At 49.8% G+C, this 26,848-nt stretch overlaps 1 protein-coding gene across 1 annotated transcript; it reads left to right on the top strand.

Moving 5' to 3' along the window:
• The first annotated feature begins 238 nt into the window (after positions 1 to 238).
• On the top strand, positions 239 to 26,822 carry BPI (bactericidal permeability increasing protein). Its single transcript, XM_041732158.1, has 15 exons — positions 239 to 443; positions 2,987 to 3,101; positions 4,390 to 4,518; positions 6,115 to 6,276; positions 7,499 to 7,562; positions 9,989 to 10,052; positions 11,638 to 11,729; positions 14,839 to 15,015; positions 16,046 to 16,105; positions 17,529 to 17,696; positions 18,748 to 18,815; positions 20,842 to 20,884; positions 23,751 to 23,814; positions 24,868 to 24,944; positions 26,418 to 26,822. Exons 1-15 carry the CDS (start codon positions 311 to 313, stop codon positions 26,457 to 26,459), a joined length of 1,458 nt encoding a protein of 485 aa, XP_041588092.1. The 5' UTR covers positions 239 to 310; the 3' UTR covers positions 26,460 to 26,822.
• Positions 26,823 to 26,848: the final 26 nt, after the last annotated feature.

Below are 26,848 nucleotides of genomic sequence, written 5' to 3'. Positions count from 1 at the left end.
GCACCACCATACACATGCTACACACACACCATACATGCCTGCCAAACATGCAGCCCCACCCCATACACACACACAGACATGCGTGCACACACACGTCCATGCCCACCTACTCCCCTTCACCCCCCAGCTCCCAGGCTCCACTTTGGGCCCCAACCATGGCAGACAACAGCCCTCCCCCTCTCCCGCCCCCACTCAGTTTCCTTCCTCCTTTCTACATCCAACTGGCTTGCATTTCCCCAGCCAGCTCCTTTATAGATCCCTGGCTCCCCTTCAAGGCCTCAAGGCTTTGGCAGCTTTGGAGGACGAAGACATGGCCAGGCACCCTGACAACGCACTGAGATGGGCAACCCTGCTGGTGCTGGCCACCCTGGGCACAGCTGCTGTTGTGACCACCACCAACCCTGGCGTCGTGGCCAGGATCACCCAGAAAGGCCTGGACTACGGTAATCAGATACCTTCCTTCCCTCCTTTTCTGCCCCTAAAGAGCACTTATTGAATACCTGCTGTGTGCAGCCATTTAAATCCAGGAGCTCACTGCTCCTCAAAGGAGGCTCTCTTATCCCCTGTCACATAGATGAAGAAACTGAGACAAGGTGAGTTGCCCAAGGTCACAGAGCTGCAAAGCGGCAGTGCTGTGATCGGATGCTGGTCTGGAGAACTCTAGGGCCAGTGCTCAGGCCCCCATGGGTCCTCACAGTCCCCTCCCTCTCTCTCCCCAGCCGCCAACTCAGGCTTCTAGGCCCTTATCTTCCCTCCAGAGCTGGTTCTCAGTCCTGTCATTTGCCTTGAGATCCCTGGCTCGGTCTCCAGCGTGGGCAGTGCCCAGGCCCTGCAAGGAGGCTGAGTGATGGGGAAGGGGAGGAAGGGAGGGCCTTCTTCATGGTCTCCCCCAGGCAGGGGCTTGGCACAGCCATATTGTGCACATTACCCATCCGGATGCCCCCGAGAAGTTCCCTCCAGGCCACTCACCCAGGCCCAGACGGAGGAGAGAGTGGCCTGGAACCACCCCTGCTGCCCTGCCTGGATCTCTGCCAGGCACCTTACACACCTGATCTCCTTTCACCTTTACTTCAGCCCTGGGTGGGACATACTGTTACTAGCAACAATTTACAGATGAGCAAACCGAAATTTGGAGAAGGGACTGGCGAAGTAGGCGGGTCTGGATGGGACCTCCAGTCTTGGCCAATATCCCCGCGTGGGGCTGCTTGATGCTGTCTCCCAGGGGTGGAGAGACGAACTGTGGACTGGTGGGGAAGAGCCAGCTGCAGAGAAATCAGACCAGGGAGGAGCCAGAGGTCCATCAGCTGGTGTTCCACTGAGGGAATCAGGACAGCACCCAGGGGGACCTGGTGGGACACCTCTGAATCCCAGGGGTGCGGCCAGAAGGCTCCATGTGAGCTCAGAGACAAGAGTATGGCTAGTCTGAGGGCTTCCCAGGAGCAGTGGCATGGGCTCAGCCTTTAAACCCAGAAGTCTTCATGTTCTGTCGCGGCAGCCCTAATCTCCCCATGTGGCAACAAGAGTGGGTTTCCTGAAATGCAGCAAATCTGCTCTTACCCCTGGGGGTCAAGATATCCTGACCCTTTGGAATGGCAGTTGAGACCCTTTAAGGCCTGGCCCCTACTGACTCATAGGTCCTGGCCATCGTATGTTTTCCTTTCCCTCCAGTCAGTGACTATGTATGCATTATTCACTTTTGAATCTCCAGGAGACCCGTCCTGGTGCAAGGGCTCTGGGACCAGAAGTCCTGGATTCAAATCCTGATCCATCCCTTGTCAGCTGTGTGGCCACTTCCCCAAATTTCAGCTTCCTCATCTGTGAATTGGGGGTGGTAATGGGACCTACTTCCTGGAGTTATTCAGATTCAATAGTTTAATACCTGTACCAGAGCCCAGGACAATGCCTGGCACAGATAATTGGTAGCGGTGGTGGTGATGACAGTTGTCATTTCCTAACTGGCTGTTGGAAAACACAAAGCCTGGGATCCGTCTTCTTTACTTCCTCCTTCTCAAGTAACATGTTTGTCTTTCAACTGCTTATTATGCTGTTAGCCGCATAATAACAGATGGCAAGATTCTTGACATTGGGCATTCATTCATTTATTTGTTCAACAAATATTAAGTGCCTTCTAATAGTAAGTGCCAATCACTGTGGTAAATGTAAGGGCCACATTCATAAATAAAATAGACATTCCTGCTGCAAGCCTTAAAGGACTTGTGTCTAGCAGTGGGAGGAGATAGTAATCACAAAGTCACTTGAATAGAGGTGCACTTACAGATAGCAATGGGGGCTCTTCAGGAGATGCCCACATGTGAGAATGATGACAAGGGAGATTGCTCTCATCTACTGGGTCAGAGAAGGTTCCTGGAGGAAGTGATGATCGAGCTGACTAGAATTTGGCCAGGGGAAGGTGGGAGGGGAGGGTTTCTTAGGCAGCAGGTATAGCCACAAGTAAAGGTCCTGTGGAGGCAGAGGCCAAAAGGTCAGAAGGGTGGCGTACCTGTGAGGGCATAGCACAGAGAGAGGCACAGAGTCGGTGTTCCATAAATACACATAGGACACATGACTGAGTGTTTAGGGTGGTATTTGAGACCATAGATTGGCAAACAACAGCCCTTGGGCCAAATGTGGCCCACCATGTGTTTTCATATGGCCCGTGAACTAAGAGTAGCATTCACATTTTACATTTTTAAATGGTTGAAAAAAATCAAAAGAATACTATGTCACAACATGTGAAAATTATATGAAACCCAAATTTCAGTGTCTATAAGTAAAGTTTTATGGGAACATAACCACACCCATTCATTTACATATTGGGTATGGTTGCTTTCCTGCAATCACAGCAGAGCCGAGTGGTCCTGATAGAAACAGTAATGAGACACAAAACCAAAAATATTTGCCATCTGAGCCTTTACAGACCCCCGCCCCCCTGTATGGATGGGGATGGGCTGAGCTTCTGACCATCTGCCCTGTTCTTGCCCCTCAGCCTGCCAGCAAGGCGTGGCTGTGCTACAGAAGGAGCTGGAGAAGATCAAGATCCCCACGTTCTCGGGAAGCTTCAAGGTCAAGCATCTTGGGAAAGGACGTTACAGTTTCTACAGGTGAGGCTAGTCGAGCTCAATCCTGAGTGTATGGAGCATGAAGTGTTCTGGGGCCACCAAGACCTAGAAGCACAGAGCCCCAAACTCCTAAACTCAGAGAGGAGGTTGAGATCCACAAACTAGTGTTGACATTACCCCAACGGAATAGAATCCCCCAAGCTGAGTGTGGAGGATGCCGCAGAAGGTACTCACCATGACTCCCAAGGCAAGGGGAGTGTGTCATGAACCTCCAAACTCTGTGCCAGGCCCATATAACAAGTAGCATTTAGAAGGGGTAGGGTTCAAGGAGAGGAAGCCTAATCCAAAATGGCCCAAGCCAGAATTTATTGGCTCACACGTCTGAGAAGTCTCCGGAATAGCCTGGCTTTGGGTCCAGCTTGAGGTGGGCCCAAATGTCATTGGACCCTGTTTTTGCCTTGGGGTTCTCAGCATCCCTTCCCTTGGGGAGGTCCAACTCTCAGGTAGGGTGTCCCCACGAAGATGCAAGATGGCCACCAGCATTTCCTCAGTGCTGCAAATCCTGTGGAAGGACAGCAATTTTCTCTTGCAACTCAAGCCAAAAACCTAAGATTCCCCCCAATTGCCCCATCTTAGGTTATGTACACCTCCCTGGACCCACATGTGGCCAGGGCTACCCTACACTAACTAGCTTATGCCCAAGTCAGAAGCTTCATTCTGCGAAGGTGGAGGTGAAGTTAACTTTCTTTGGAACAACATAGAGTAGATGTGAGGAGGGGTTCCCCCAAAGTAAAAATGCAGTTCTGTTACCACAAGAAGGGGGTGAGGGTGCTGGGCAGAAAACCCATAAATGTCCTCTATGGAATTTTATACACCTATTCACTCAACAGATATTTTTGAACACCTACTACGTGTGTGACCCAGCAGGTTTTGCTACAATAGTGAACCAAGAGAGATACATTCCACCCATTACAGAACTTGCAGCCAATTGAGATTACATTTATTATCCTCATTAATCATCACACTTCCTGCAAGATGGAGATTATTGTGCCCATGTTACAAATGAGAAAACCAAGGCTCAGGATGATTAAGTGACATGCCCAGGGTCACACAACAGTACCCTGAAGAACAGGATTCTAATGCAGATGTGTCTGACTTTAACATCTAGCCACTCTGCCCATAGAGTTCCCAAGGCTGTTCTCATGGCTTCTGGGTTCTCCTGGAATGGATGCAATGATGGATTGGGGGTAGGGGTGGGTGAGTCTGCACTAACCATTAACTGAGTCTTTGTGTGGGTCCCCAGGAGGCTAACAGCGTTTCTTCTTCACAGCATGGTTATCCGTGGATTCCAGCTTCCCAGTTCCCAGATAAAACTAGTGCCCAATAAGGGCCTTGATCTCTCCATCGGAAATGCCAACATCAAGATCAGTGGAAAATGGAAGGCACGAAAGAATTTCATGTATGTTTCCAAGCTTGCAGTTTATTGAGTATGTGGGTGAGCTCCTGGTGATATTTGGAAGGGGCCAGAGCCAAGTCTCCGGAATGCCCAATTTTTGCCTTATCCATCACCACTTGTCCCCACAGGACTCCTGGGGTTATTTTCACATGTGAAGATGCAAAATAGCCTTTGATTAATAGCTGAGCATTTGTCCACATCACAATGCAAGACATTGTCAAGAGTTGATACATGTGGTTTAGGATGGAAGGCTAAGTGGGACCTTTCATTTACCCTTTTATCAGTTGGCTGTTGCTGTGTAATAAAACACCCCAAACTCAACCCCTGAAAACAATAGTCATATATTATCACCATGTATCTATGTGTCCTCTGGGGTTCTGCTGATCTGGGTTGGGCTCAGCTGAGGTAGCTCTGCTCCACATGTATCTCTTCTTCCTCCCCCTTAGACCAGTGGGCTACTGAGAGCATATCCTTAGTGATGGCAGACATGCAAATAGGGCAACTGGAAACCCATAGGCCTAGACTTGGAAATGGCCTATGGTCACTCCTACTCATATGCCATTGGCCAAAGTAAATCATGCAGCCAAGCCCAAAGTCAAGAGCTTGGAAATGCACATAACTCCCCCTAAGATAGGCAAAGGGGTGAAAAATTGAGGCAAATCATCCAAACTACAACTCTTAATACTGGGTTCGCACCACAATAAGCCTGCCGTCTAGTGGTGGTGGCTCAGAATGACCGATCACTTCAGTGCCGGTGAGGAGTCGTGGGCAAAATGGAGAAGGCACTCTGGGGAGAGGGTCATGGATCTGCCCTCCTGGACTCACCCACCCCTACCCTCAGGACTGCTAATTTGTCCTTTCCTCACGGTAAGAATTGCTTATTTATTTTTTTAATGTTTGTTTTGTTTGTTTTTAAGGATTTTATTTATTTATTCATGAGAGAGAGAGAGAGGCAGAGACACAGGCAGAGGGAGAAGCAGGCTCCCTGCAGGGAGCCCCATGTGGGACTCCATCCCAGGACCCCAGGATCATGCCCTGGGCCAAAGGCAGATGCTCAATTGCTGAGCTACCCAGGTGCCCCCTCAGTTCTTCACATGGGCTCTTTTTGCCTCTATCAGTTCACTCATTGATGGCAAAAAAGATGACAGTACTTCATTGTATTGAAGGAGAGTTGACGAAATATGTTACATCTGCTCTCATACCCAAACTCATCTTGCCTCTGGAGGAGGAGTTATTAACTCCATTTAATGAATGAGAGTATTAATTAATGAAAGTCAGCAACCCTCAAGCCCTCAACTTTTTAGGGGCAAGCCAGGGTTCAACTGTTGGCCAAAAGTCTGGGTGAGGCCGTTGGAACTCAGAGCAGTTAGGACACCCAAAGTCACTCAGCAGGGGCAGAGGCAGTAGGTAAGAGCAGCATTCCCTGGTGGGACATGGACCTGCACTTCACTCAGTGCTCTGTGACCTTGGGCAAGCTGCCTCCCCTCTCTGAACTCCGTCTCAAATAGTGAAACCCACCGGCCAGCCCAGGCTTGAAGTTTGAATGGCAGCGGGGAAGAAAGTGCTTGCCCCAATTCTTCTGTCTGTGTTCCTCTCCAGCAAAACCAGCGGCAAATTTGACCTGAGTGTGGAGAGCATCTCTATTTCGGCTGGTCTGAATATGAGCTTCGACCCCACCTCAGGCCACCCCACCATCATCTGTTCCAGCTGCAACAACTACATTAACAGTGTCCGCGTGCACATCTCAGGTGGCCATCTGGGGTATGATCTCCTGGGACTGTGGGTGGGAGGAGGGACCTCAAGAAGCACTGTCTTAATCATGTCTGTATTCAGAAGGCATGCCAAGTGCCACCTCCTTGCCTGGTCTTGCTCAGAGGCCTCAGGTGTAGGGGAAGGACAGGGTCCACGGACAAAGCAGACACCATCCCTGCCTCAAGGAGTCACTTGTTCATCCAACATTCGTTCAACAGACTTGACTGAGCATTTGTGATGCCCCAGGCTCTGGGCTAACCACTTTATATGCACTAAACTATACAGTCCTCACCACCAATCTGTAGGCATTTATTTATCCACTCAGCAAATGCCAACTTAGAATCTGCTGTGCACTGGGCTCGTGCTTGGGAAATAATAGTGGCCAATTACAATTTAGCAATAGGTAACATCAGTGGCTCACATCACTGTGTGCCAAGCATTCTCTTAAACTTGCAAATTGTCTCAGCCAATCCACACAATGAAGTTAGTCTATTCTTACGTCCATTTGCAGAAGTTAAAACTAAGGCAGAGAGGGAATAGGAAATATCCTGAGTTTTTATACCTACTGAGTGTTAAAAAGAGATTCAGTCCAGAACTATCTGGCCACAGACTCTTAGCCACAGAATCCTTATTCTCTTGAAGTTTCCTGCTTCGAGATAAATATTAATCAAATCATTGCACTAGTGAATGGCTCATGAAGAATTGCAAAAGGATGTAAGAACTAAGAAAAGGAGGTAAAACGTACTACAAGCACATGGGATGGGAGGATCTGACCTAGTCTGGGGGCTGGCTGGTTCGTCCTTGATGAAATGACATTTGAATTAAAATGAAAAGAATAAGTAGAAGTTATTTAGGTGGGTGTTGGAGACGGGGTGTTTTAAACACCAAGAACAGCATGTGCAGAGGCCCTGTGGTGGGAGGGAGCAAAGAACACAAGAGGATAAAGCAGAACAGTGTGGCTGGAGTGCAAGAGGGAGAGCAGTAGTGAGGAAAGATGCTGAGACAGAGTGGGGGTCCAGCCATGCATCAATTGAGGAAATAAACTCATAAATGAGTCACTGCACCCAGAGGGCCAAGTACCTAATGGGAGCATGTACAGTTGAAGCCCAGGAACAAGGGTGCTTAGGCTATTTGGAAGAGGGAGGAAGGCTTCTCACATGAGGTACCCTCCCGAATGTAACCCAGGGACACCTGGGAAGCCTCATGCTTGTCCCCACATGTCACTCTCCAGGTGGCTGATCCAACTCTTCCACAAAAAAATAGAGTCTTCGATCCGAAAGACCATGAACAACAAGGTAGGACATGCTCAGAGTCCTGGGAATGGGGAGGGGTGGGGGGAGGGGAGTGGAGGGATGTCTCAGTATGTGTGTTGCTGGATCCTTCTGCTCTCAGCCCAGAGAGCTCACAGCTCACAGTTCTTTGAAACCACAGGTCCGGCTTAAAAACTGGTCATGAGGAGTCCAGCAAGAGCCTAGGAGAGGGTCCCGGCACACAGCCACAGTGTACTCTCCCCACACCCCGCTGGACCACCTCTGCCATTCCTCCCTGCAGGCAAACTGCCTTCTCCAGCCTCACCTGCCTCCGAAACCTCTGCTCAGAGCCCTCTGGTCTCCTCCCCCATCCCCACAGCACCCCAAGCCCCCTGCTAGGTGCTCCCTACCTTGAATAACACACATGATTGGGGAATCTGCTAGGCTAGAGTGCCAACAAACTATTCCCTAGGGCTGGAACTGGTAGCAGCCAGTGTTCCCCAACCATGCCCTCACCCTAAATCCACCCAGGCCAGCTTCTTCAGCTGTGAAAAGGGGCCATTCATTGGGCTGATTTTCCATGAATACACTGTTAGCTCCAGGAATGCCCTGAGCCTGCCTCACAGGCCAAGTGAGTCAAAGGCAGTGGGGAGCCCTTGAAGATTTTAGGCAAGGGGGTGACCTTGCCAGATCTGTGCTTTAGAGACACTTCTGTGGCTGCCCTAAGAATGACAAGAGGCGCCAAAAGAAGCAGGGCATGTTAGGAAGACTGAGGAAGCTCTATGGTCTTCTAGATGGGAGTCGCTGGGTTCCCGGTCCTAGGCACTGACAATGAGAGTAGGGAGATATCAGTCAAATCAGATCATCGGTCTGAAGGCATTCTGTCAAAGTTTTAAAACAAAACAAAATTAAAAAAAAAAATAGCGCATGGTTTTTAACATGTGTCTGAATACAGTAGATTATAGAATGGGTTTTATTTATTTTTTATTTTTTAAAGATTTTTTTTTTTAAAGATTTTATTTACTTATTCATGACACACAGACAGGGAGAGAGAGGCAGAGACACAGGCAGAGGGAGAAGCAGGCTCCATGCAGGGAGCCTGACGTGGGACTCGATCCCGGATCTCCAGGATCAGGCCTCGGGCTGAAGGCAGGCACTAAACTGCTGAGCCACCCGGGCTGCCCTAGAATGGGTTTTAGAGTCAGTCTCTGGGTCTTAATTCTGACTCCAGGGCCCTAACTAGCTTTGTCATTTTGAGCAAATATCAGAGCCTCAGTTTCACCATCTGCAAAATGGGGCCATAAATACCTCTGACACCAAGCTGCTGAAAGTATCATGGAGGTGAGGCAGGTGGTGTGCTCACCCCACTGCCCGGCTAACCCATGGTTCAACTGTCTTTGTAATTAGGTGATAGTCAGAGGGGAATGTTAACATTTAACACTGGAACTATTAAAACAAAAGTGTTTCTTGGTAACACCGTAAGAGAGGCCAAGCTAAAAAGTAATACTGTGCTGCTGTCAGCGATGGTGATGGGGAGAAGGAGCAAGAGGGTGCTACATCCACGGAGTGGGCTTGGCATGACGCCTAGAACTCTACAAGGATCCCAGCATTTAATGCACACAAAATCCTTACGATGAGGGGTGGTTCGGTGGGTGTCATGATTTCCCCCATTTTACAGATGAGTAAACTGAGGCACAGAGGGAGAAGTGATAGTACTGGAGTTCAAACCCAGGCCACCCCCACCTCAGAGGGGAAGCTCCTAATCATAATAAGATATTCTTTACAAAACAGTACTGGCTTGAGTAGATGGATGGATGGAGAGAGGGAGGAGGGATGGAGGGATGAATAAAGGAGTCACACAGTGTCTATGATAGTAAGAAGGGTGGACGAGGAATGAGTTGGGCAGTTGGCTCCCCAGGAATGCTGAGTGAAGAGTAGGTATCTGAGGGAGGGAAGAGGCCACCCCCCACCCCATCCCTCCTCGAGTCATGATGCACCGCGTGTTTGGAGGGGTGGGGGGGGGGGCAGGTAGGATGGAACACAGAGGGGCAGCAGCAGAAAGCCGGCTCCCAGGGGCTATGATGTGATTTCCTGTGGTTTGGAGCCATCTGGTGGCCCTCATGGGTGAGTGGCCTTGGAGGGCAGTAGGGGCAGGTGCTGGGCTGGGGCCCCAGCTACCAGATGTGGGGCCGTCCTACCCTTGGGCCATGTGGCAGAGGCACAGGCTCCTGGGAGGATGATATTCTCGGGGCATGCAGAGTCACACCTCTTGTGTGATGGAAACACAGTCCGAGAAACCAATTTTCTCCCTCCTACGTTTCTTTCCTCCCTCCCTCCTTCATTCTTTCCTTCCCTCCCTCCTTCCTTCAAAAAAACATTCAAGGGAAGGAAAATGTATCAGATTCCTTATTCCCAAAGGACAGTTTCCACTATGGGCAGCCCTCACTGGTCACTTTCTTCGTCCTCTCCAGATCTGCCAGGTGGTGACCAGTTCCGTGTCCTCCAGGCTGCAGTCTTATTTAAAGACATTGCCAGGTGAGCACTGGGTGAGATCAAGGAGGCTGGGATACAAGTGTGTGTGGGGTGGGGGTGGGGAGGGAAACAGGGACAACTGCGTGCTGAGCCAGTGAGCTTCCCAGACAGGCTGGTGCCGGGTGTGGGAATGAGTAGAATAGATTATTTTCAAATGGCCCCTGGCATTGGATTCCTCTTGGGCCAGGCCCTTGTGGCAGGTGCAAGAGCAGCCCACACCCATTCATTCCCCTACCCGTCAGGGACCAAACAACCAAATGACTTCCAGCTCTGAGGCCAGACACACACAGCTGGCCTGAGATCTGAGGCTGATCATTTTGCCTCTCTGGGCCTCAGTTTTCATAGTTTTATTTATTTTTTAAAGATTTTATTTATTCATGAGAGACAGAAAGAGAGAGAGAAGCAGAGACACAGGCAGAGGGAGAAGCAGGCTCCATGCAGGGAGCCCGACGTGGGACCAGATCCGGGGTCTCCAGGATCATGCCCTGGGCTGAAGGCAGCGCTAAACTGCTGAGCCACCCAGGCTGCCCAGTTTTCGTAGTTTTAAAATGAGGACAATTCTCTCTATCCTTAAGTATGTGGTAAACTGTGACAAGTTGCAGATGGTCGGGAGAGGAGGCCTCTGGCCAGCTCTTGCCATGTGCCACGCACCCAGCGGAACTGTCTCCTCCTGGCCTCCCAACACCACACGGAGGTTGGTGTATGATCCGGATTTTACCAGCAGGGAAACTGAGGCTCAGAAAGGATCCCTGACTTGCCCAAGGTCACAAAGCCAGAAAGAAACAGAAGCAGGATCCAAAGTCAGGTTTTCTTACTCCGGAGCCTGTGCCCCAAGCTGCTACCCGGGCGTCCGCCCTGTAGAGTAGGCCCCATAGCACATGGTGTGAGTTCCTGTAAGACGTGTTCTGTCCCCAGGCACTGCCCCCCCCCCCCCACTCCCCAGGGACGGGCGCATCCTGGGCATGTTTCGTGCAATTGCAGGTGTCCAGCAGGCAGGAAAATGATTTTTGTTGGAGTCCAGCTCCATCACTCACCTGCTGTGCCATCTTGGGCAAGTTACATTTCTGAGCCTCATTTCTTTCCCTCTAACGCGGGAAGGAAAGCTGTAAGGAGGGGAGCGGTATTTATTTAATTCTCGTTCATGTCAGTTGAGAAACACAGAAAACATTCGGCCCTGAGCCAGCCTGGGCTCAGCCTGGGGTATTATCCCTGCCAGTAATGGTCCCTTCAGCTTTTGAGCCCCTACCACGTGCAGGGCACCTGTGTGGTCACTAGTATTATCTTGTTCTACAAATGACAAAAAGTGGCTTCGAGACATGAAAGGACTTGTCCGAGGTCATGTAGAGTTCACTTCAGCCCTCTGCTCCTTGACAACATCTGGGGCTGTGGGAAGAAGGGAAGGAGATGATGTCCGTTTACGCAGAGTGTGGATTCATTTCCCTCCCTCCCTGGGAGGGCTCCCTGGAGGAGGTGGGAATGGAACCGGCACCACTGTCCCTGATTCAACTTTGGCGGATGCCGACTGCGTCTCAGACTCCAGAGATGCTGCTGTGCAGAGCCGGCTCACGGTCCCTGTTCTCTTCTCTAGTGACATACAAAATAGATCGTATTGCTGGGATCAGTTACTCCCTGGTGGCCCCTCCGACAGCTACAGCAGATAACCTGGATGGGCATCTGAAGGTGAGACTTACACGGAGGGACATATATACCCTCCAGCCTCTGCCTTGGACTCTCCTAGGGCTCCTCATCATCCTTACCTCTGTACCTTCTCCTTGTTCCTTTCTTCTTTTTATTTTTTAAAAAATATTTTATTTATTTATTCATGAGAGACACAGAGAGAGGCAGAGACATAGGCAGAGGGAGAAGCAGGCTCCCTGCGGGGAGCCCAATGCGGGACTCGATCCCAGGACCCCGGGATCATGACCTGAGCAGAGGGCAGCTGCTCAACCACTGAGCCACCAGGTGTCCACTCCCTGCTCCTTTCACACTGGCCTCCCCGCTGCTCCTGAACCACCCTATGCCTGCTCACTCCCCCAGGGCCTTCGCCTTGCTCCTTCTTCTGCCCAGAAGCTCTTGCCCAGATATTCACCTAAGCTCTCCCTTCCTTTTTCCAAGTCTTTGCTCAAATATCCCTCTCCCTAGAGAGTCCTTCCCAGACCACACTTACTGAAATAGTTTTCTCCTTTCCCTCCATATCCTGTTTTATTTTTCTTAGTGTTACTTATTACTGATACCCCCCCAACTTGCACACACTCACACACACATGCACACACAGTCACAAGGTGTCCCTCAGGGTGATGAAGGAGGAGGGGCTATTGTTGCTTTGTTCCTGAGTGCAGGGGCAGCACATGGAGCTAAGTTTGTTATCTATTAGCTGCTTAGCAAATATTTTGATTGGATGGACAGATGGGTGGATGGATGGGTGGAGCTTCATTTCATGCCACTTTCCTGACACTCACCACCCTCCAGCCAGACACACTGGCCTTGCACGTCCTCAACAAACCAAGGTCAAGATTTAGAAACTACAGAGGAGCAGAGAAATAAATAAATAGAAAGGAAAGAATGGAAGAAGGAAGGAAGGAAGGAAGGAAGGAAGGAAGGAAGGAAGGAAGGAAGGAAGAAGGAAGGAAGGAAGGAAGGAAGGAAGGAAGGAAGGAAGGGTGCTAGAGATTACCCAAATATTACAACTCAGAGATATACACTATTTTTAAAAAAGATTTTATTTATTTATTCATGAGAGACACTGAGAGAGGGCAGAGACATACTTAGAGGGAGAAGCAGGCTGCCTGTGGTGAGCCCGATTTGGGACTTGATCCCAGAATCCCAGGATCATCCCCTGAGCCAAAGGCAGACACCCAACCACTGAGCCACCCAGGCGTCCCAAGATCATGGCCTGTCTCTACCAAGACACAGGAAATCACACACACATACACACATGCATAAAGGAGGCAGAAACAAATACACATAAAAAAACTCGCATATATAGAAATAGGAATAAATACACACATACATGTATTTACATGAGTCGTGTTATACATACTGTTTCACAACTTTTAAAAATATAACAGTGTAGTGTGAACATCTTTCCCGCAGACCTTTTACTGGCTGCTGGGTTTCTCGGTGAATAGCTTGTGATGAGATTCGTGGCAAGTGCCACCTTCCGGGACATTTGGGCTCTGTGTCCATTTTTTCCCACACATGTAACCAGAGCTGCCACGAGCATCCTTGTATCTGGATCTCTGTCCATCCTTGACTACTTCCCAGAAGTGGGATTACTGGACCAAATAGTATAATTTTTAAAAACTAAGTGAAACAGTGGAAAAAAAGGATTAAAATGATACATAATATTTTTTAGTGAATGAGAATGTCCTCTTTACTGTCCCTCCCCCTCACCCCCAGGCTCCTGCCCAGAGGTAACAGCTGTGAGCCATGGGGAGTGTTAACCTCCTGGCTCCCTAGTTCTTTTTTAAAAAATATTTTATTTATTTATTTGAGAGTGAGGAAGAGAGAGAGGAAGAGCAGGGGCAGAGGGAGAGAGAGAAGCAGACTCCCTGATGAGCAGGGAGCCAGGACCCTGGGATCATGACCTGAGCAGAAGGCACATGCTCAGGCTGAGCCCCCCAGGCGCCCTTGGCTCCCTGGCTCTAAGCATTCAGGTGCACACACGCGTGCACAGGCAAGCCCATTTGGTTTTGCTGGTAATCCATATGCATGAATGGATACACATCAGTCTTTCACTTGCTTTTCTCACCTAATGACATGCATTAGAGTTGGTTCCTGGTTGGCACATGGGTCCACTTATTATTTTTAAGAGTCGCATTTTGTCGGTATTCTATAAGACGGGTGCTGTAGCAGTTAATTTTTAGTGATGAAATGATTCACAGATAGACAGAACCCATCATCCAGATTTAAGAAATGTTACCATTTTGCCAAGTTTGCCCTTGTTTTTTTTTTTTTTTTAAATGAACACTCTAAAAATAAATCTGAGGTCTCCTCGGGTCCCCTCTACCCTCCAGGGGATCACACCAATATGATGCTGGTGTGTATCCTTCTTAACCGCGTTTTTATACTTTCTATACTTTTGCTACCTATCTACGCACGTCGATAATTCTTGCATAGTATGTTTCATACGCCTTTAAATTTTACATAAGTGGTATTCGACCATATGTATCCATCTATGATTTGCTCTTTTATAACTCCACATTGTTTTTTAAGCTAAATAAATGATCTGCTTTTGCAGCGTGGTGCCAAATTGCTCTTCAGAAACTTATAAACATATATTCCCCAGCAGCATATGAACAGTCTCACCCAACACTAGATCACGTGGCTTTGAAGTACACACACACTTAAAACAGTTTACCTCTCTCTTTAAAATTTTACTAACTTGACAGATGAAAACAAACAAGCAGAGCCTTATTGTTCCTTTGGTAGAATTTCTGTGCTCATTGGCAAGGTTGAAGCTGAGCCAACGGAGTGACTGGGAGGGTGCCAAGCAAGTTGGGCATGTTGCCCAAGTGGCCCTGGCCAAGTCACTTCACCTCCCTGTGCCTCAGTGCCCTCTTCTGCAAAATGAGCATCATCACACCTACCTCGCAGGGTTGGCAAGAAAAGCCCCCTGGAAACTAGCACCCAGGAGGCGTATGACACTATTGTACGTTTCTGTTCCCGGCTTCCTCCTCTGTCTTGACTGCATGATTGGTATCCTCCACCCGTTTTCTCCCGGAATGAAGACATTGAATTATAATTCCTGCAGGGAAGCCCAGGCTCACCCTGTCTCCTCTGCCCGCAGGGAGAGTTCTTCAGTCTGGCTCACCCCAGATCCCCTCCCTTCACCCCACCAGCAATGGCCTTGCCCCCCGATCACGACCACATGGTGTACCTGGGCATCTCCGATTACTTCTTCAACACAGCAGGGCTTGTGTACCAAGAGGCAGGGGCCTTAAACATGACCATCACGGACAACATGGTAAGGCCGGGCCGGGGGTGGATGCGGGAAAAGCAGGGGCCTCAGAGAACAGCAGACAGTCGGGACTTGAACCTGTGCTCACATGGGAGTGGGAGGGATCATATTCCAGCTTCTAGGGGGGCCAGACCTGAGTTGGAATATCAGCCCCCTCTTTTCTAGCTGGGTGACCTTTGGCCAGTCATTCAACCTCTCAGAACCTGTTTCCTCGCCGGTAAAACATCCACACCAGTATCTCTCTCCCAAGGGTGTGACAGAGTGGAGTGAGGTGTGAATGCACGAGAAGCACATGCTTAGCATGTAGGAAGTGCTTGATGAGGGATAAAACTTATACAGCCAATGTGGCCCGAGTACTCGCCCTAACCCAGTCTTAGCATCACACCACCATGATCATCATCCTCAATGTGTCTATCAATAGGCTGAGTCCTGTTCGGGGCCTCAGTTTACCCATCTATAAAATGAAGACATGACCATCGTCTCCAGAATCCAGGTGAAGCCTGGTTGCCAGCCACGTGGGGTTCCTCCTACGCTGCTCCTGGAAGAGGTGCCAGGTTCCTTCTCTCTGTAGGGGCACCAAAGGGATGCTGAGCCCCCACATGTCCTTTGGAAATAAACAAAGACCAGAGTGAGAACTCTTCAGGGTGAAAGAGTCAGCCACCCACACTTGTGTTTGGCAGAGACAGATGCATGCAGAGGACGGGGAGCTTGATGGCTTTATACCTTTACAACTATACTCCTGTGGAGGTTTGGGGCACAGGGAAGCTGGAAGTGAGCTGATAGAGGCTGGGCATCCTATGTGATTAGTTTGAAGAGCGTATTTGAGTTTTTCAGGGCAAAAAATAGGGAAGTTGGCAGTTGCTGGTCATATCCTGACTATTCTGGGCTGATTGCTGCAGTTAGTGATCGGCATTATTGTCACATAGGGGCTGGCCATTGTCTGTGTATTCAATCTCTCACCCCTCATATAGAATTTGCACCCCCCAATCTACAACATAATCCCCCAAGATCCTTTCCTCTTCTTCCCTTGCTACAGATACCAAAGAAATCCAAATTCCGACTGACAACCGATTTTTTGGGGACCCTCATACCCCAGGTAAGAAAGAGGCTGCTCCCCTTTTTGTCTGTTCATGAGGCAATCTAGGGGTGCTAGCGAGGGTTGAGCTGCACTGAGTGGCCTGAAGAGAGCCCCCTTCACCAGACCCAGAGGCAATCCAGCCTGAGAGTAGAAACAGCCTTGGGCAGCCCCTCCTCGATGCTGAGAAAGGCTCCAAGCGCCCTGGTGACTAGGAATGAGGGTAGACGCTGGGGGCTTACCCACCCTACAAATATTTACTGAATGCTCACCATGCAGCTAGGGCTCTGCTCTTGGCATCTAGCACAGCAGATTGTATCCCTGCCCAACTCCAGCCCCCAACCAGTGAAGAGAGAAAATTATTCTTCAGGCACCTGAAACAATTAAAAAGTACACACCACCATTTCTAAATGAAGCCAACAGATTGATGAGGTCACTTCAAACGAGAATCTCTGTCTCAGTCTGCTCGGGCTGCCATCACAGAGTGCCACAGACCAGGTGGCTCCCACAACAGAAATATATTTCTCATGGTTCTGGAGGCCGAGAAGTCTAAGCTAAAGCTACTCAAAGATTTGGGTTTGGGTGAGGCCCTCTTTCTGGTTAGTAAATGGACACTTTCTTGCTGTGTCCTCACATGGCAGTTCCTCTGAGCACATAGAGAGCAAGCATGCTCTGGCATCTCGTCCTCTTGGATCAGGGGCCCCACATCTATGACTTGATCTTCGTGACTTCTCAGGGCCTCATCTCCAGCTGTTGCCATACTAGGGGCGAGGGCTTCAATACATGAGTTTGAGGGGATACAAACATTCAATCCATAATAGCCTTTCCAGTGGTGGCACTTCCAGAAGTTTCCATAGTGGGGGTAGTGGTGTGTGTGTGGGGCATGACTGGTAGGGGCATCGGGGAAATCCTTTTGAAGCTTTATGGCATAACAATCACAATGTTTTTTCTGAGACCATGAGTTTACCTGGGGGAGGACTAGAGGCTTGGGGATATCACCAAAGCCCTCCTCAGTTCCCCCCAGAAGCCACCACTGCTCTGTGAAGAGGTGACATTTGAGCTGACCCTTGAAGAAAGGGAAAGAGCCAAGCTGGGAAAGAATGAGGGGAGAGGCATTCAGAGAAAAGAACACAGAGTGCAGAGGGTTTAGGACAGGAACAGAGTGGGTTGTGTGTCTGAGGAACAGAAAGGAGTCCCATGGGGCTGGAGCTGGAAAGTAAGGGGTAGAGGCCTGGGGGAGTGAGGTCTCAGGCACCCACTGCCAGTGCGTGCTGTCTCTACGATTTATTCAAGAAGCAATAGGAATACATCGGAGATGTTCATGCAGGGTCAAGACAAGACAGGCTTTAGAAACACTTTATTATTTTATTTTTATTTTTTATTTCTTTTGGAGACACTTTAATAAAACTGTCACTTTATTGGCTGTCCCCCCTGGGGGCTGCAGGTGGCCCAGATGTTCCCCAACATGACGGTTCAATTCAACGTCTGGGCCTCCTCCCCGCCGCACCTCACCATGCGCCCTGCCGGCCTCATCTTCACCCCGACCTTGGAGACCCAGGCCTTTGCCGTCCTCCCGAACTCCTCCTTGGCTCCCCTCTTCGTGCTTGGCCTGGTAAGCTGTTCCCAGCTGTGGGCAGATGAGGGCACTGCTCTCGGAGTTGGGCAAATCCTGCCCAGATTCAGATGCTCTGGGGCCTGAGACCAGAGCCCGTACTCACTGCTTCTGGTTCCTGCAGGGGTTCGCAGACTCAGTTCTTCCCTCCATCACTGGCTTGAAATATGTGTCCTGTCTCAGATCCGTTCGCTCCTACCTTTGGTCATTGAATTAGGCAGTTATGAATTTGTTCATTGATTCAGTTATTCATTAGGTTGCTAACTTGAAATAGGCTAGACCCGCTCTGGTTCAGACATGTATTAATTTATTCCATTATTCATCTATTCATTTACTTATGCTTTTGTCCAATTAATCATTCATTTGGATATTTGTTCACTCATTCGTCATTTGTTCATTCATGCATATCTTTGTGTATTCCTTCGTTTGTGTGTGTAATCCTTCTTTTATTCAAGTTTTTGGTCCATTGTTGATTTGCACATTCATTTATCTGCTCACTCTGTCACTTGGTGAATATTTGGTGGCACCCTCTGTGATGCGGAGGGGAAGGCCAGACTCTCTCCCCACCAGGGGGTGCTCACAGGGCTCAGGCAGGTCTGCCCTCTCTCAAGTCAAGACCCATTTTCCCCACTTTGCCAATTAAATGGGTTCTGAGGGGTCTGCCCCAGATCACGCAGACAGTGGGCAGCAAAGCTGAGGTGGGGAGCTCAGTTTTCTGGCTCAGTAAATATTGAATGAATGAATGAATGAATGGCTTGAGAATAGGGCTGGCCTGGACTCCAGCCCTGAGATCTGTCTCACCTGGCTTGGCTCATGAGAGTGGCCTGGGAATCTGAAATGGTCCCTAGGGCAGTGGGAGAAAATGGTAATTGGTTGCCAGCTCAAGACTCACCAGTTAGCAGAAAGCAAAAGGAAGAGCCCCTCCTCCTTGGGTTCCGTGTGAGCCCCTCTGCCAAGCCTTTATGAAGCTGACCCTCCCTGTCTTGGAGACCTCGCCAAGGCCTCGGCCCCTGGCTCGGGGGATTTCACTCTCTGGATTGCTGTTTTGCAGAGCACGAACCTTTCCATGGAGGTCAGCGCCAGGCCTGACAGGCTTGTCGGACAGCTCAGTTTGGACAAGTAAGTGATCCCGTGAGGATGACAGGAGGTGGCTGCCCATCCACTTTTGGTGCCCGTGGACCAGCAACAGCCCTACAACATACCAGCCCTGTGTCATTGCTTTCCTGTTCATCCATCACATTTAAGCCTCAAATGGTGCACGGTGGGCACCAGAGCCCTGTGTTGCAGACAGTAAATCTGATGCTCAGAGATGCAGCGGGCCCCCCACCCAGGGTCCTACACCATAGGTGACCAGTCATCTTGGTTTAGCTGTGGCCCCACTGTGTTAGCACTGAAGGTCCTGAATCCCGGGATGCCCCTCAGTCCTGGGCAGACTCATGGCTGTGCCGTGCCAGCCGGTGATTCCACTCCACACCGAACCCCAGCAGCGCCCAGTCACCCGTGTCCCTGGCCTGCCTTAGCCCTCAGAAAACCTACATCGATTTCTTTATAGTCCATCCCTGGGCCTTTGTCAGCCGCCTCGGGCTGGGAGAGCCCCAGCAGGTGGTCAGGCGTGCGGGGCTCTGGTGTGGAGGCTGCCTGTGTTCGAAGCGCAGCTCACCTTGGCAAACACTCAGCATGCACTGAAGTGTTGAGAACACAAGGAATCTGAGTGCTCCATGAGCAAGAGTGAGAGAGGGACATAAAAGAAAGAGAGCTATGGGGGAGAGACAGGGCAAGTCAGAGACAGAGACACAGGGAGAGACTCTCAGAGAGAGATGCACACAAAGGGAGAGACACAGAGCAAGAGAGACAGAAAAAGAGTGGGAGCAAAAGAGACAGATAGATGGAGAGACAGACCCAGAAGGGGGAGAGAGTGGAAAGGACGCACACAGAGGAAGAGATAGGGAGACCCTCGCAGAGCAGACACGATGACCCCGACGGTTAGACCTGCTGTCTGCCTCTTAATCACGCTCCCGCTGTTTAAATTGAGTCTTGACCTACATTCCTGCCCATTTCCGCCTTCTCTGCAGCACAGAGCTGTCCTTCTTAACCTTGAGACTGGCTCCTGAGGTTTACACGCCGCTTATTTCTCCTGGCATCATTCTGACAAGTGTTACTGCTTCAGATACATGTGGATTTAATTTTCCTTGAACACCCATGAGCCTCTCAAGTAGAGGAGCCGGAGAGGATACAGCTGGGTGAGGGCTGAGCAGATGCTCACATATGCAGGGGTGCGGTGTGAGAGTCCACGGGCCAGGAGTCCTGGGGCTCCCAGCCTCTTAGTGAACAAGGGTGAGTTTTCAAGCCTTGTAGGGTATTGGAGACAAGAGCTCAGGCCTCAGAGAGATCTCTTGAAATTCTACTTTGCTAATTGTTAGCTGTGTGACCTTGGGCAAGTTGTCTGACATCTCTGAGTGTCAGTTTCCTTGCCTGTGAAATGTGAGTGATGGCCCTTGCCTCTGAGGGTGTTATAGGATTTCCATGGGGTAAAGCACACAACATAGTGAATGATAGGGTTCAATAAGTAGCCATTTATTTCCTCCTTTCTCTTAGATCACTGTTAAAATGCCACAAAGACTGTAAAGAGGGGATAGTTTATTGGCTCTGGTAATTGAAAAGTCTAAGGGTTTCAGGCAAAGGTGGATCCAGATGTTCAAATGATGTCTTTAGGATTCTGACTCTCTCCATTTCTTGGTCCTACTATCCCCTATGCTGACTTCATTTCTCAGCTGGCTGTCACCAAGTGGTGACTAAAATGGTCACCAGTACCTCCCTAATTTTCCTGGAGAAAAGAACACTTCATTCCCAATATTTTCAGGAGAAGTCCTGGGGCCAAGTTTCATTGGACCAGCATGGGTCACAGGTCCATCCTCCCAATAATCACTGTGGTAAGGGACATAGACTCTTTGGCCAGCCTACCCCAGAGCTCAGCACTAAATGCCCCAAAGGAGCAATTAGGGGGCTGTGACCAGGGAGAAAGGAATGGATACTAGGGGGGAAAACCAGGTGGCATCCACCACAGAGGGTGCCTTCTCCCCAGCAACTGGACTCTAACACAGGTCAGGCAAATGGTGGTCTCAGCTTCCTCCTCCCCTTCTCACAGGCTGCTCCTAGAACTGAAGCACTCGGACGTCGGCTCCTTCTCGGTGAGTCTGAGGCCCTTGGTGGCTCCCTCCTTTCCCCTGATGTTGAGATAACTGACCTGAGGGCCACTCGAGCTCCTGGCATCATTTCCAGAGCCACCTGTTTATTTGCATGTAATTTGCATGTGAAGTAATGACCAGAGGAGCTTTATGGGCCCACAGACCTAAGCTAGAATCACTGGTCCATGTTTACTAACTGTGGCCCTTGAGCAAGTCACTTCCCCTCCCTGAACCTCAAACCTTTCCTCAAATGAGCCATAATCTTTTCCATCTGCATGAAAGACAAAGTGAGAGTGGGGTAGCAAGTGATGGGGAGGGTTGAAGTTTAGACCATGTGATCAGGGAAACCCTCTCTGAGGAGGTGATATTTGGGACAAAAGAGCCAACAAGGTGAAGATCTGTTGCAGACAGAGGGAACAGGAGAAGCGAGGCCGTGTGGTAAGAACAAGTTCAACATGTGTGGGGAATGGAGGGAAGCCACTGTGGCTGGAGCAGAGCAAGCTGGGGGTGGAGGTGTAAAAACAGATGTGGCTGGAGAGGCAGGTGGGGCTAGGTTCTGGGCGTTCTGGCCTAGCATAGATTGTGGTCAAAGGCGGTGAGGAACTGTTCCACACAGGGGTGACTTGATCTGATTTATATCTTTATAAAAGTTGCCCCTGGCGGGGGTAAGGGGAATGGACTTTGGGGGACAAGAGTCAGACCATGTGGATCAGTGGGGAGGTGGGTGCATTTGTCTATGAAGAAGGAGAAAGATGGTGGATTGGACACATACTTTGGAAGTGAAATTAGATGGAACTTGGTGAGAGCTTTGATATATGTAGTGGGGGTGATAAAGAATGACTCTTAAAAAAAAAAAAAAAAGAATGACTCTTGAATTTTTGGCTTGAATAGCCAGGTGAATGGCAGAGTCATGTAGAGGTGGAGAAGGGCAGGTGGGAGGAGGAGGGCAAGTATCTCACCAGCCCAGCAAATGATTCCACTACTTGGAATCAATGACCGTAATTAAGCAGACTCACCCCTGCCTATCTCCTAAGTCACCCTGGGGCCCCAGAATTGCCCAAGTCGATAGCAGCTCAATTCTCTTCACCAGCCACCTTGAACAAGCATTGCCCTTGTGACTTATTAGAAGCCACGGTGTGCTGATTCTGTGGAAGTGTCTTACTACATATAGCCCAAGTGTCCCAGGGGGCCTCTTGTTGAACCCCTGGAAAACATTTCCTTAGATCTCTGAAATGCTGCCTCTCAAAGATCCCCACCAAGTGGGTGCCTTGTAAGCCACTCAGCCCTGAAGTTGGACTATCCCAACATTCCCTCCAAATTGGATGGAAATCCAGCCCTTTCCATCTGGTAAGACTACAACAAACAGAAGGACCCAAACAACCTCATTGTATTTTCATGGATTTACTGTGCCAGGGCTCTTACAGTGGCTTGATTCAGTGAGTAACTAAATTCTACTTCTGCAGAAAATAAAAATTTAAAGTTCTCAGATTTGTAGGAAGAAGGGCACCACATTTTATGAGCCCAGGGATTTACAGCCTGGGGAAGGAAACTCAGTTGTTCCAGAGGAAAAAAAAAGTACATATTTACAAGTTGTAAATGTCACCAAGCAATCATCTTTAAGGTGCTACATTATTTTTGAATATTTTTTTTACTATTACAAAAGTAAAAATCTACATTATAGAATAATCAGAGCCTACAGATATGCAAACCAAAGGTAATAAAAGCCATTCCTATTTTTACTACTTAGTTAATCATTTGGAGTATATCCTTCCTGACCATTTGATATGCATATTCAATAGGACAGTGGACTATGTGGTTTCCATAGCCTGCTTTTCCTCACTCAAAAATATATCATGAATATCTCTGTGTGGATAATGAAATTCCTACAGTATTATTCTTAAGAGTTGCATCCTATTTCCTAGAGTCAAAGTGCCACCATGTCCCCCAGATAATTCCCCAATTGTTAGTTGTTAATTTACTGTTTTGGTTGAATTTATGGCTCTGGTGAGCATCCTTGCATATTTCTTTTTTTTTTTTTTAATTATTTATTTTTGATAGTCATACAGAGAGAGAGAGAGAGAGAGGCAGAGACACAGGCAGAGGGAGAAGCAGGCTCCATGCACCGGGAGCCCGACGTGGGATTCGATCCCGGGTCTCCAGGATCGCGCCCTGGGCCAAAGGCAGGCGCCAAACCGCTGCGCCACCCAGGGATCCCAGCATCCTTGCATATTAATTTTTGCCTACACCCTTCATCATTTTCTTAGGATGAATGCCTTACAGGAATATTTGCTGGCCCACCAGGCTTATTTATTTATTTATTTATTTATTTATATTTTATTTGAAAGAGGGCAGGGGGAGGGGCAGAGGGAGGGAGACAAGAAGGATCCTTGCTGAGCACAGAGCCTGACATGGGGCTCGACTTGGGGCTTGATCCTAGGACCCTGAGATCATGACCTAAGCTGAAGTCAGATGCTTATCCAACTGAGCCACCCAGATGTCCCCAGGCACACACATTTTTAAGGCTTTTGCTGAATATGGCCAAATAGAACCTCAGAGAGGTTGAACCAGTTTGTCCTGTGGCCTGCAGTGTCTGAGACCATGCATTGTCTTACACAAATGTTTTGACGACCTTCCTTTCCTCTGCCTGATACCTTACATCTAGAATATGCTTTACATCTGGAACCTTTAGAGCAAAAGAGATCACTTGGGTGACCTGATAGGGCTGTAGAATTTTCCTGTCATCCTATATCCCTCACTCAGCAGTTTTCCTAGCTTTGAGGTTGTTCTGTGGGGGAGGGAGCTTGGCAGAAGATGTCCAACGACGACACCAAGGGTGCCCTGATGTGGGTCCTGTCCTCCTGATTTCCAGGTTGAAGTGCTGCAGGCTATCATGAACTATGTTGTGCCCACTGCTGTGCTTCCCAAGGTTAACGGTAAGGAGCTTTGGGAGAGCAAGTGACTTTTAGTCCTAGGGGAGGCAGGTGAGGTCAATTCCTAGAGTCGCCTAATAACCTGGCTGGAAGGTGGTCACGTCAAGTGAACCTCAAATGGTATCTGACCAGAAAAGGGATGGAGAAAAGGGGACTACCACGGGTTGAGTTCCTATTATGTACCCATCTATTATTTCATCCAATCTTTAAGACAGCCCTATGAGATGGGGATTTTCATGGGAGGAAATGGGAGATCCAAGAAGTCAGGTGGCTTGTTGTAGGTCACAGAGAAGGCGAGAGATGGAGCTGAGATTTGGTCCCGGCTCTGAAGCCAGAGCCCTCAGTCTTTTACCACCTCGGAGAGAAGTGCCAGGGAAGAAGGGCTAGCCTCAGCTAACCGCTTACACTCAACACACTCAGAAAAGCCTAACGTTTGCGGAGCCAGGGGAAGAGTACACATAGAGGCCCACACACTCCAAGATCAGAATGATTAAGAACTATAAATCTAGGCCACAAATTATTCTATAATAATAGACTTCTCTTCCTACCTTGACAAATGTAGCTTCATAATGACCTGAGAGAATAGGTTTGAGTTTAGATTCTCTGGAGTCCCGCATCTGGATATGGTGGTATGGGGGGAGCTGGCCCCTGGCTACTGCCCATCTCTGGTTTCATCCTCAACATTGAGGGGCTCCGTGTGCACGCCAGTAGATACTCCCAACCACATGCCACGGGCTGTCCACCCCCCTGCAGCAGCCGCCCCTGGCCGTGTACACCAGCACTGCCCTCACCCTCAGGAGGGTGGTCTTGGGGAAGAGGCCTACATGGGTTCTGAATGTGGCTTCTTGGAGCTGATGGGGCAGGAAGGCAAGGCTCCCAAGTCCCCAGAGTGTGGTGAAGAGTGAGAGTCTCCAGGGCAGCCAACTTTTCAAGCTTGCAAGTACCTGCCAATCCCTACCCAGAGCCAGACACGCTGGTTCAGGGAGGCTGCCCACCTGGCTCTCGGGGGCGGGCCTCTGCCTTCCCTCCTGAGGACTGACCTCCCCTCCATTGCAGAGCGGCTGCAGGAAGGCTTCCCGCTCCCCATGCCTGAAAACGTGCAGCTCTTCAACCTGGTGCTTCAGACCCACCAGGTAGGTCCAAAGGTCTCTTTTCACCAAATGTGTGCGAGCCATGTACCAAGCACTCTCTACCCTTTCAGCACCCTGCAAGGTTGGGTGGGCTGTTAATGAACCCAGAAGAAAGAGTAAAGCTCAGGAAAGCTGCACAGCTAAGCATTGAGTCCAAATTCACAGCCATGTCCTGCTTTGAAGCATCCCCACACTATGTTCGGTAAAAATGGAGCTCCCCGATGGCCGCAGAGCCTCTTTTATAAGTGGATGCATTTACATATTTGACAAATATGTGTTGTATACCTTCGCTTTGCGGCCAGCAATGTTCTAGGCATTGTTGCCAATGTTCTGGCAGTGGGTGGGGGCGGTAAAACCAGAGCCACAAAGTGGGGACTTCTGTCCCAGAATGGATCTCCTCTTCTTGCCTGTCCTCCAGCCAGACCCACAACGGCATCTGAGACGATTTCGGAACACTTTCTTCTCCTAGCTTGGAAGCTTGCCTTTCCTGGTCTCCAGCCACCTCTCACTGGGTTAATGCAGTCTTCTTTACTGGCTCTTAGCCCCCAATACTCCCTCCCCCTCCTCTTCTTCCCCTCCTTTTCCCTCTCCTCTACCCCTCCCTGCAAGTTCTCCAGGGTTTCTGCCCAGGCCTTGATTCTTCCCCACTGTCAGCTTTCCCTGCTGGCTTATATCAGCTTAGGCTAACAGCCACCTTTGTGCCACCCAGTGACCCAGCTATGCTTCCATTTCCTTCTACGCTCTCTCCATCCCCGAGGCCCCTTAAGCCTAATGTGTCCCAACAAAACTGGTAACTGGGCAATGAAACTGGCACCCACTATTGCAGTCTTTACCTTGCTCGGTGGCTGTCCTGCTAACGGTGTGGCCCTTGTGACAAGCGGCCCCATTGCCTAGATTCCCTGCCCTCCCTCACCCTGGATATCCATCCAGTCAGTCAGCCCCCAGTTCTTCAGACCAGGTTGCAAAGGGGGCCGAGACTGCAGAAGAGCCGAGAAAGCGTGCGCGTGGGTGCGTGCATGTGCACACACACACACACACACACACACATCCCCCCCACTGTGTCCCCCACATTGTACCAAGCTCATCCTCAACAAAAAAAATGACCCCATGGCACAGTGTAATTTCCTCATTTCTGAAAATTCTGAGTGAAGGGCAGGAAGGAGCAAAGAAAAGTGGTTTTGCAGCCGTCTCTGGGAACAAGGCTGCCTTGAGCTGCCACGAGGCAAGGATGACAAATGAAGGCCCGCACTGCAGCTCACGGAGGGGAACAGCTGCGGGGGTGGTGCTGGCAGCCACAGACACGGGGCCCTCCCCGCCTTGGTGCCCCCGCTCACCCCGCGGGGTGCTCTGCTCCCCTTCCTGGCAGCAGGCAGGCTGCTCTGAAGTTTCCTGTGAACCACCCCCCTAGCCCCTGCTCCAGGGCCAGGGTGCGTTTCCCACCAATGACAGCACTCTAATCGCCCCATCTTCCCCTAGGACTTCCTGCTGTTTGGTGCAGATGTTCACTACAGCGGCTGAAGTCCCGAATTCAGCGTGGGTGCCGAGGGACTGTCAGCCCAGCCAGGAGGTGCGGGGCTGGTGGTGCCCGCTCCTGACCCGCCCGTGGGGCACAGGCTCCCTTTCTCCAACCCTTGAACCAGACACCCTTGCAAATGTCTGTGAACTCAGATTCGGAAATGATCTAAATACAGAATCTTTGTTCCTTGACAAAGTGTGGGCTGTGTGTACTTTAGGGATTCTGAGTTTCCTTCAAGCCCGAAGTCTGCACAGAGATTTCCTCCAAGAGTGGCTTTCCACTTTTACCACAATATTTCTTTTGTGCTTCACCACCCACCCACCCCGGCAAAAAAAAAAACAACAACACTTCTTTTTGCTATGGAATTCTGAGTGATGGTATTGTTTCTTGG

This window comes from Vulpes lagopus, chromosome 18 (assembly GCF_018345385.1).
Source record: "Vulpes lagopus strain Blue_001 chromosome 18, ASM1834538v1, whole genome shotgun sequence".
In the NCBI taxonomy this organism is placed as follows: Eukaryota; Metazoa; Chordata; class Mammalia; order Carnivora; family Canidae; genus Vulpes; species Vulpes lagopus.
Note: the sequence above shows the minus strand (reverse complement) of the source record. Positions and strands in the feature narration are given on the sequence as shown.

Bases quoted from the DNA above. Each gene is read 5' to 3' on its own strand.
- BPI (XM_041732158.1), top strand. From the start codon at position 311: ATGGCCAGGCACCCTGACAACGCACTGAGATGGGCAACCCTGCTGGTG. The intron at 11,730-14,838 runs GTGAGACTTACA...CTCTGCCCGCAG, and splicing joins ACCTGGATGGGCATCTGAAG to GGAGAGTTCTTCAGTCTGGC. The intron at 15,016-16,045 runs GTAAGGCCGGGC...CCCTTGCTACAG, and splicing joins TGACCATCACGGACAACATG to ATACCAAAGAAATCCAAATT.